The 10,720-nt window shown below is 30.7% G+C and overlaps 1 protein-coding gene across 11 annotated transcripts; it reads left to right on the top strand.

The window, feature by feature from the left end:
• The first annotated feature begins 390 nt into the window (after positions 1-390).
• Positions 391-4,373, top strand: LOC102630575 (putative pentatricopeptide repeat-containing protein At1g16830). Of its 11 annotated transcripts, none has more exons than XM_052431533.1 (5): positions 391-717; positions 909-2,717; positions 2,811-2,907; positions 2,998-3,162; positions 3,639-4,373. In XM_052431533.1, exon 2 carries the CDS (start codon positions 1,012-1,014, stop codon positions 2,548-2,550), a length of 1,539 nt encoding a protein of 512 aa, XP_052287493.1. In that variant the 5' UTR covers positions 391-717; positions 909-1,011; the 3' UTR covers positions 2,551-2,717; positions 2,811-2,907; positions 2,998-3,162; positions 3,639-4,373. The 11 variants fall into 11 exon arrangements, with proteins under 11 accessions (XP_052287493.1, XP_052287492.1, XP_052287490.1 ...); XM_052431532.1 differs by having other exon boundaries at positions 838-2,717; XM_052431530.1 differs by having other exon boundaries at positions 391-2,717; positions 2,811-2,882; positions 3,059-3,162.
• The last annotated feature ends 6,347 nt before the right edge of the window (positions 4,374-10,720 follow it).

The following is a 10,720-nucleotide window of genomic DNA, read 5'->3' as shown; positions in this document are numbered from 1 at the left end:
GTAATTGATAGCTCATTTAAAATATACAAGTCCTACCACTGTAACAATTTTTTACATTATTTTGAAGGGATTGTAAGTTACAGTTACAGCAACTGTAACTTAGCAGCACCCTAACGTTATAGCCCCTTAATGTTATATACCTAAAAAGTTAATCATGATCAATTATTTGTCCGTTATACTCGTAAGTCAGATTATTCAAGAAAGCAAGAACTTATTTGGAGCCTAACGACAGTTAAATCATTTATTTTATTAAAAGATTTTGAGGAGCATAATGCCATCTGACAAGGATCTATATGAAGAAAACTAAAATTTATCGGCTTGGTTGTGATTTACACAAAAATATGAGGGCTTGATGTCATTGCAGCATATAAATATTCAGGGTTTTGCAGAGTTCAATAAACCCTTGAACCGTTCTGCTCTTTCCCTCTCAATATCTTCGCAGTAGTAGCATGAAACCGACTCGTATTTCAATTAGCCCCAAGAAAAATCTATTTTCCGGGAAACAAAACGAAAAAAAAATAAAATTCAACATCTTTGATTAAAACCCACTTCACTTTCTTGTATTGTTGAAAAGTTTTCTGCTAGTTCTCCTCTTCATTATCAAAGCTCAATATGCTATGGAGATGCAAACGGAGCTTGTTTTACACAGCACAAAGGACCCAAATCTTGAAAACGATAATATCCTTCAAGTCAATTCACCAAATTTCATCACCAAAGGTATGTGCAACAACACATCAGGATTTTCCTATCATTCTTGCTCCTCATATTGTGCACTCAACTTTATTGAACTGCCCTTCTGATTTGATTGCTTTGAGTTTTTTCATTTGGTGTGCAAAGCAACGTGATTACTTTCATGATGTTCAATCATTTGATCATATGATTAGTGTGGTTACTCGTTTGACTGGAAGGTTTGAGACTGTGAGAGGAATTGTGGGTGAATTGGCGCGTGTCGGGTGTGTTATAAAGGCACAAACTTTCTTGCTTTTTTTGAGGATTTATTGGCGTGGGGAAATGTATGGGATGGTTTTGGAGGCTTTTGATGAAATGGGTAGGTTTGGTTTTACGCCTAACACATTTGCGCGTAATATTGTTATGGATGTATTATTCAAGATTGGACGTGTTGACCTTGGTATTAAGGTTCTGAAGGAGACCCAGTTGCCGAATTTCTTGAGTTTTAACATTGCATTGTGTAATTTATGCAAGTTAAATGATGTTAGTAATGTTAAGGATGTCATTGGGATGATGGTTAGGAAGGGCTTTTATCCTAATGTCAGGATGTTTGAGATACTTTTAAATTGTTTCTGCAAAATGGGTAGGATCGCTGAAGCGTACCAACTGTTAGGTCTAATGATTACTTTGGGAACTTCGTTGTCTGTGAATGCTTGGACTGTACTCATTGATGGGTTTCGCCGGTTGAGAAGACTTGATATGGCAGGTTATTTATGGGAAAAGATGGTTCAGAATGGTTGTTCTCCGAATGTTGTAACATATACATCTTTAATTAAGGGATTCATGGAAGCCAAAATGTTCAGCATTGCATTTAGTTTTTTAGATATGCTGGAATCTGAAGGGCATGCTCCTGACTTGGTGTTTCATAATGTTTTAATAGATTGCTTATCTAAGATGGGAAGCTATGATGATGCACTTGATGTTTATGATGGTTTGTTAGAACTGAAGTTAGTTCCCGATTCTTATACATTTTGTTCTTTACTGTCTACTGTATGTTTGTCTGGAAGATTCTCTCTTTTACCCAAGTTAGTTTGTGGACTTGAGGTGGAAGCAGATCTAGTAGTCTATAATGCACTTTTAAGTTACTTTTGTAAGGCTGGTTTCCCGAATCAGGCCGTCAAGTTATATAATACTATGCTGGATAAAGGTTTCACGCCAGATAATTACAGCTTTGTTGGATTACTTCGTGGACTATGCGGAGCAAGAAAGATTGATGAAGCAATTAATGTGTACCAGGGGATAGTCATGAATAATCCGGCTGTTAATGCTCATGTCCATACTGCAATTGTGGATAGACTTATAGAAGTTGGCAGATGCCACAAGGCCATCCAATTGTTTAGGAGAGCCATCGTAGAGAAATACCCACTAGATGTTGTATCATACACAGTTGCTATTCGTGGACTTCTCGAGGGTGGAAGGACTGAAGAAGCATATATCTTGTATAGTCAGATGAAGCACATTGCTGTACCTCCCAATGCCTACACATATAGAGTAATGCTCCTTAGTTTCTGTAAGGAACGGAATATTAAGATGGTTAAATGGCTATTGCAAGATGTCATTGATGCAAGGATTGAACTGGACTACCATACATCCATCAGGCTAACTAAATTTATATTCAAGTTTCATTCATCTTCTTCGGCAGTAAATCAGTTAGTTGAAATGTGTAATTTGGGGTTGATACCTGATGAAATGTGGAGGAAGTTGGGGTTGTTATCTGATGAGACGATGACGCCTGTGTCACTGTTCGATGGATTTGTCCCTTGTGAAAGAAGAGCAGGCAATGCAAATCATTTATTGTTGAATGGTGGTGTTGGAAGATAACCAATTTTTGGGATCATCTTGCTCCGACGAACTTTCTGATATCATTGCTGCTTCCCTGATGTCAAATATAGTCGGAATCATAAATTTATATCTACTCAGACAGTGGAGTTTTTGTCATATGGAACTCAGCATGCTCTAGGACATTCAGGCATCTAAAAATCTAGCTGGTAATCTCTCTTTCCTTTTTTTTCTTTTCTCTTTTTCCGAAGAAATTTTTCAATAATCACCTTGGTTTTGCTCATTTTTTCTGTTGCTTTAAGAGGGGTTGTATCGAGGACAATTGCTTGAGATGCAAAGATAAAGCGGAAATATCTACTACATGTTGATCAATTGTATGTGGTATGCAAGGAAATTATGGTAATCGTTTTCCTTCCTGAAGTTTATTATTATTGGTTAGACCCCTGCAGAATTGAGAACTTTATTTTAATCACATCGTTTCCCCTGCAGAATTGAGAACTTTATTTTAACCACATCCTGCAAAATCTTTCCTCATCACACATGGATGCAGAAGGATCATGGGCTGGTTTGAGAGCATTAATCAGGAGAAACAAATGTGAAGTGATTGCACGTGGCTGCAGCAAGTATCTGCAGAAGCAATAGCAATTTTACAAGGTATTGAAATGACATAGATTTCAGGTTTGTAGCCCTTCCTTAGTCATTGAGTCTGACTCTTTGAATGTAATCAAATGAAGCAAAATCTCCATTTTGCTTATTGAAGTGCATGTTTTGGGCAAGAATATTTGATTTTAATAAGAAAATATGGGTATTCAAGAATAATGATCAAATGGTTTAATTTTGTATTAACTTAAACTTTCATAATCTTATCCTGCTGGCAGCGAAGAAAGATTCAGGTATATACATATATTTTTCGTAAAATGTTAAGATCAATTAGGAATGTTGACAGTAAAAAGTAATGACAAGAATATACTGGGGGCTGTTGCACCCTTAAAAAAAAAAAAAAAAAATTCAGCACCCATTCTTAGCAGAAAAATGTAGCACCTATTATTAAGGACAATTTAATTTAATTAAGTTTTTTTGTAATTTATTATTAAGTTCAAGTTATTAACAAGCCTCGGCTATTTTTTCAGATGAAAATGCTCCTGTTAGCAGCAAGAGAACTAGGAGAGGCAAAGCCAAATAGGGACGGCAAAAGTCCCCACGGGGACGGGTACCTTCGGGAATTTTCCCCATTCGGGGAGGGTATGGGGATAATTTCATACCCAATTTCTTATTCGGGGAGGGGACGGGGATGAGGTGGAATCCCCATCCCCTACCCATTTCCCCATTTTAATTTTTTAAAATTACTAGTAAATAAATAATAAATTTTAAATTATAAAATTATAAATATTGGTAAAAATAAAAAATATCAAAATATTTATATTATTAAACTTTTAGGCCTAATTAACTAATTAAAGTCCTAAATTTTTATTTAGGACATTAAAAAGACCGAGTAGATTCTAATAGCTAAACATTTTTTTTTTAATTTTAATATTCTTTAAATATTTTAAACTTAAATCTATTTTTTATTTATTTTTAGATGTTATAATTGCCCACAACGAATCACAATTTTAATATCTAATCTAATCTAATCTAATATTTGCTTTTGATTTGCTCCGATTTAACTATTGTGTTGTAAAGGAAATAGTCTACATTTATAAAGTGCCCACGCCACCATTGAAAAAGTTAATTTTGAATCTAAATTCGATTTTATTTGTAAAAATTTTGTATTAAACTATTAATTTGTCATGATAGTTTGTAAAAGAAGTTTGTATCCCTTGCATGTTGCGTTACTTACTAATTTAATGTATGTGACTTTTGTAATAGATATTAATTTAAGATATATTTCGAACTTTACTTTTATTTGAATTTTTTATTTTAATATGATTAACTCAAAATTGAAAAAAAAAATGTATTAGTTATTCGGGGATCGGGGACCCTCGGGGATTCCCTGTTATTATTCGGGGAGGGGATGTAGATTCTCTCAAGTAATTCTGACGGGGATGGGTACGGGGACATCGGTCCTCTCCCCTCCCCTCCCCATTGCCATCCCTAAAGCCAAATGCTTAAATTGCAAGGTCAAACAAATCCTTTGGTTAAATTAGCAATAGCTGGAACAGGGTTTGGTTTGAATTGTCTGTGTTCTTGAGGGTTCAATTTTCCTCTCACAAAAGAAACATAACTCCAGTTTACAGGAGAGGCAAACCGTGATTAATGATTTTATAAGACTAAACTTTATTTTTTATGTTGTTAATAGCCATCATTGTTAGTCAATATTAATTTGTTAGCCAATAAAGTTAATTTTGAATTACATCTAGGATTTATGTAGATTTTTTCTTTAATGAAAGAATTAATGTTCAATATTGTAATAATATTATGCTTCAACAGACATGAAAATGAATTTGCTTATGTATTGTTTCTTTCTGCACCATACATTATGGTTCAAGTTTTTACTCCAGTTCAGAAACTCTATACATACATCACTGAGAAATTAAATCGTGTAAAGGGGATAAATGATTTCAGATCAAATTGTTATCCTTTTTAGGCAAATTTCTCATAATATAATGCACACATCACATTGCTTCTTGATATAATAAAACAGAACAAGATCTTTGCTTCATCCTGCAGCATATATATTGATGATAAAACTTTTAAGGCCAGGTATAGAACATACGCACACTTATCCTCCATACTCATGGTGCGTTTATCAATTAATAATTGGAATGGACAGAAATTGAAAGAGGTAAGACTTAGAATGGGCTGAAATTAGAAAAGGTAAGAATTAGAATGGATTGGACCATGACCACGCCAAATTCACGACCGCAACCCATCGTGGTTCATTTTGTTGTCGTGGTCGTGGTCCATTTTGATTGTTATTTTCATTATTATTGTATTATTATTATCATGATTATGATTATTAATAATATTATTAAAAGAATAAGAATAATAAGAATAATATGATAATATTTTAATTGAGAAAAAAAGTAAAATTATGAAATTTGGGTAGGATTAAATGGTGAGTTTTAAGGAATGATACTTAATTCCCAACACCCTGTGATAATCAATTTTTCATTCCTTAATTTTAAAAACATGTGGGTCTCGCGCGTTTTATTCTCATTCCCTCTATTATTTTAACAAGTAAATACCTTTAATCATTCACATTCCATATTTTGATTTTCCAATCCCGCCAAAAAAACACACCATCAATGTGAATAAAAGAAGCCACATCTTTGTTGCTTTGCACCTATTTTAATCTAATTTGTTTATTTTTTTATAGCTTTGACACAATTTATTTTCCTCTTTTTCTAAACTTCTTTTCATTTATGTGGAAAGAATATTTGGAAGACATCGTTAGAGCTATTTACTCGATAGCAACCATTTATGGAACACCCCTAACAGAAGGACAAATAGTCAGAATCTTAGGATATCTGTAAGTACATATAATAGAGTTAATTGTCACAAGCCGCTCAAATTTGCCACTAATGGAGGCTAAATTGGTACACACGGGTTTACTCAATAAAAGTCTGCCTAAAGATAAGATGCGCTCAGCAACAAGGTGCGCTTAGCACTGGGCTGTCTCATACATAACTTACTGCAAGTGGACAACCCAAATTCAATAAAGCCTGGCCGATTCTAGATTTCTCTACAACTTGGAAATTGTCTAGAAAATTTTACACTTTTGCATTCAAGTACCTAGGAGATATTTAGGCAACTTGCACCACTTGCTAGCAACCAACTCCATAAATAGGGCTTAACATCCACCATTTTGCTCAACACACACCACCACACCACCACACACACACAACACACAAGCAACTCAAACAATTGTAAAAAACTCTTTTGTATTTTTCTCTTTCGAGTAATAAAACTCGCTTTGGCCATATTGCTCTCTTCTCTCTACCTTTTCCACAAGCATTCTTACTTAACTAGCTTGAAAATTTATCTAAACTTACTTAGCGACTTTTTGTTTTAGAAGTTGTTTAAGTGCCACACGAATTGCTGTGCAACAAAACTCATCCCGAGACATAATCTTGTAATAATTTATAAAATGCGTAGAATTAACTAAGAATCGTAAGGGTGGGAAGAGTCCTGCTGCCAATCTAAGTTTCAATTTTTTTTATTGTCAATTAAATTCATTACTTGGGTAATTGAGCTACAGTTTTGCAAAAGTTTAATAGTTAAATAAGATTAAATAAGATAAAATAAAAGATTTAAATGTTTATCATGTATGTATCTCTTTATTAGTTAAATAGTTTAAATTCGATAAAGGATAAGAAGTCATACCAATTAATTAGGATAGAGAGAGATTTAGGAGGAAACTAATTCAAACACAAAATTAAAGGCCACAAAATCTAGTTATTTAATGCTTTATCTGTATAAAATATAATTAATTCTACTATTTATATATAAAAGGTATAAAAGTTACATTATATAAGTTCTTTCTTATATAAATGATATAAAATTTCATCGCTCATAAACAAAATTGTATCCTATCACTAAATTATAATTAAATTATTTGATTGATGTATATTTCATAATACATTACTTTGATTTTGATAATTTATATGTATAATGAAAAGTTAACAAAATAATCTTCATATATAATGTTTTATCTTACAATTGATGAAAAGCATAACTCATGAAATTCATTTTAATAAGCACAAATGCTCAATTTCTACAACAAATGAATTCTTTTTAAAAAATCTATAATTTATGAAAAAATAAAAATGAAAATAATATAATTGATATGATATTTGGGAATTTGGTTGATTAACAATGATCGAAGCCATCTTTATGTTGATTGACAATCAATTGAATTCTTAAAAAAAAAATCTGTAACTAATGAATAAATAAAAACGAAAATAACACAATTGATATGGTATTTGGGAATTTGATTGTTAACAAAGAATGAAACCATCTTTACATTAATTGACAATCAAGCTTTGTATTATTTAATAGAGGCAATGACAATCAATTTAAGCTTTATTTGGTATAGTTTTTTAAATAAAACTTATTTAAGTAGAGATTTTATTAGTATAGCTTTTATAAGTAGAGCTTTTACATAAAAAAAAATTAGTTGTTTAGTTGTCCAAGAAAGCTTTTATTAAAGGATAAGTTTTTTTAAAGTTATATTATGAAATGAATAATATAAGAATGTTAGAAAAGTAAATAATATTCTAGACATTTTAATATAAAAAAAAAAATTCAACCTCTACTCTCAAAATTCCTAAATTTAAAATTTTGTTAGTGGAGGCAAAATAACTTAGTTAATATTTAAAAGCTCTACTAAAAAATAATAATAATTTTGATAAGTGTTTATGGGGTTAAATGAGTACTTACGACCATTTGATAAGCCCTACTAAATAGGCACTTAAAGTCTTGTGGAATAATTTCACAATGACAATCAATTTAAAGTCTGGTGAAATATTTTTATAATGATTTTGTTTATGATATACGGCCTCATTCAAACAAGTCTAATTATTTCTTTTTTTTTCTTTTTTTTAATCTCTTATAGTGAATCAATGATAAAAAATAATTATTTATTACTTATATGTAAAAAAAAATATTTTTAATAGTAGGATAAGCTAGACCTAAATTAAATTAAGATTTACGGAGTTACCTATAAATTAGGTAACTAGTAACTATTTTCTAAAGATAGCTTCCTAGATTTTAATAAAGTCTAGAATCTTGAACCAGATGGGCAGAATATTTATATTATTTTTTGGTTTGAGATTTTAAAGTGAAGAAAAGTCTGGGAAAGATCTAAAATTATGGGGTTTAAAATTCCCGCAATTTAAAATTTAAAATTAGAAAACTACTATATATATGTGTGGATGGATGGGTGGATTAGATATATTATATGTATGTTCTAATTCAGGATCTTGGATTTTTTAAATACAAGAAAGTTTTTAAGTTATGTGATTTAACAGTGTAATGGTATTATGCGATTAAACCATAATACCATTACAAAAGGGTATTTTTTTGATAAAAATATTTTATAAATGAATAGTTCCAAAATAATTTTTAAAGTGCGAATAATCTCACTTTTTCCCTATTCAAACATAAATATCTTATAATCAAATATAAGTTTTAAACAACAAAAGAAGTAAAACTCTTAAAAGTTCTGATCAAGAATAAAATTTAGACTTTGGACAAAAAAGCGAACAATCCCTTTACGTTTATGTTAATTTTATAAGTCTTAGTCTTATTTATTTATTTATTTATTTGGTGGGGGGAATTTTAGATTTCTCAAAACCCTATGCTATCACCATGCTAATGCAGCAGACCTTTTGCTTAGCAGGGGATGCATACAACGAGGCTGGGTAGCTAGGTAAGCTAAGCAAACGAACACTACTACAAAAATTTAGAGTAAGCACCCCAAAATGATGAGTATTTATATTTGCTTAGCTTTGAAATGAAGTGGGTTTATAATACAAACAATTGGAGGTTTTAGTGCGAATATGTGTTATTGGAGAAGGAGGAGTTTATGAAAAGTTGGTTTTGGCGCCAAGCGATAAGGATCAAGAGTTGTCATCTAGGCGAAAATGATACAAAAGACGTGTCAAATTGATTTTGAGCCGTCAAATGACTTGTCGTACTAACGTTATACGATGTAAACTTTTTTACGACAGGTAGTTCGAATCGTTTACGTGAAAATGCCCACAATAAAATTCTTATTTTAAAACATGATTGTAGCTTTAGGCTATGAATCCTAAGAACAACCTGTTGAATAATTAATATTAGGCTATCTAATAGGCCCGGTTGACAAGGAAAGTTTGCCTGACCAAGCAAGTGAGCCTATAGTTAGTACATAAACACTTTTGAATGCAATATTTTTAGAAGCTCTAGACTAATGATATATTCAAAAATTAAGTCATGAGTTAAGAATACGTTATCCAAATTGATATATATAGCCTAAAAATTATTTTTAGTCGATGTCAAACTCTTCATAATGCTTCATATAATTTTACATTATGATCTAAATGTAAATCGTCTGTCTTATTTTCAGGAAAAATCTGGGTTTAGTAAAACTCCATTCAATCATTTAAATAAAAGACAGTTCCTAATAAACACAAAAAATTAATGTCATTACATTTGCCCATCAAATGGTTGGCAATGAGCTGCTGTTGGACGAACACTTATTTCCAACATTTGCAATTTGTTCTGGCAATCCTAATATGTATAATGGTTTAGGCCTGATTTATTTGTTAATTTTGACTATTTCTAGTGATTATTTTATTTTATTTGTAAGTATTTAGAAAAAAGAAACCTACACCCCTAAGATTTAGGAAAATTATCATAAAGACCCCCAAATTTTCAACGAGGGACACCAAGACCCCTTTTTGACCTCAATACTCTTTGACTCTGTAAATCTCCAAAAAGATAACCCCAAAATTTTATAATAAATAGAAAATGACATTAAAATAAACGTAATAATTTATACATTTCAAAATAATTTTAATATTAATATTTTTATATTTTTCAATATATTATGCGTATTTTATTATATTAAAGTAATTTTTAATAATAGATAGAAACATAATATTAAAATAAATAAATTAAAATTAAAATTACTTTGAATATTATGTAAAAATTAATTTCAATATTATTTATGTGGAGATTTTTTTAATTGCAAAATCTATTTAACCCAAAGATTTATTTAAAATCTTTATAATATTACAAATATATTATTAAAATAAATATAATAATTAAATTTTTTAATATTATTTTAAATGTGAAAAATAATTTAATATTATTAATCTACTAGATAGATTATATTATTAATATTAAATTTGTGTTAATTAAAGACTTTTAAAGTCAATTTTCTAATTATTATAGTTAAAGGGTATTATGGATAAAAAAAAGGCCTTGGTGTCCATTTTTTAAAATTTGGGGATTCCTAATTTCCTATAACCATTTCTCTAAACTTTGAAGGTGTAGGTGTCATTTTCTCAAGTATTTATTGAAGGGCCAAAAGTCAAGGAATACCCTGCTATCTCCCACTTGGTTCAGATGGAGGGAGATCCACACTTTCAGCTAATATGATTTAATTAATTAATTAATAAATGCCATATAATCTAAGATAATTTTTTAGAACAAAAAATTTTACATATGTATCACTATTCTATCACCAGTCGTCTCCTTATAATTCTTATTGTATTGATTTATGTCT

The sequence above is a fragment of the Citrus sinensis genome, chromosome 7, assembly GCF_022201045.2.
Source record: "Citrus sinensis cultivar Valencia sweet orange chromosome 7, DVS_A1.0, whole genome shotgun sequence".
Lineage (NCBI taxonomy): Eukaryota > Viridiplantae > Streptophyta > Magnoliopsida > Sapindales > Rutaceae > Citrus > Citrus sinensis.
Note: the sequence above shows the minus strand (reverse complement) of the source record. Positions and strands in the feature narration are given on the sequence as shown.

Coding starts and splice junctions, on each gene's coding strand:
- LOC102630575 (XM_052431530.1), top strand. CDS start 613: ATGCTATGGAGATGCAAACGGAGCTTGTTTTACACAGCACAAAGGACC.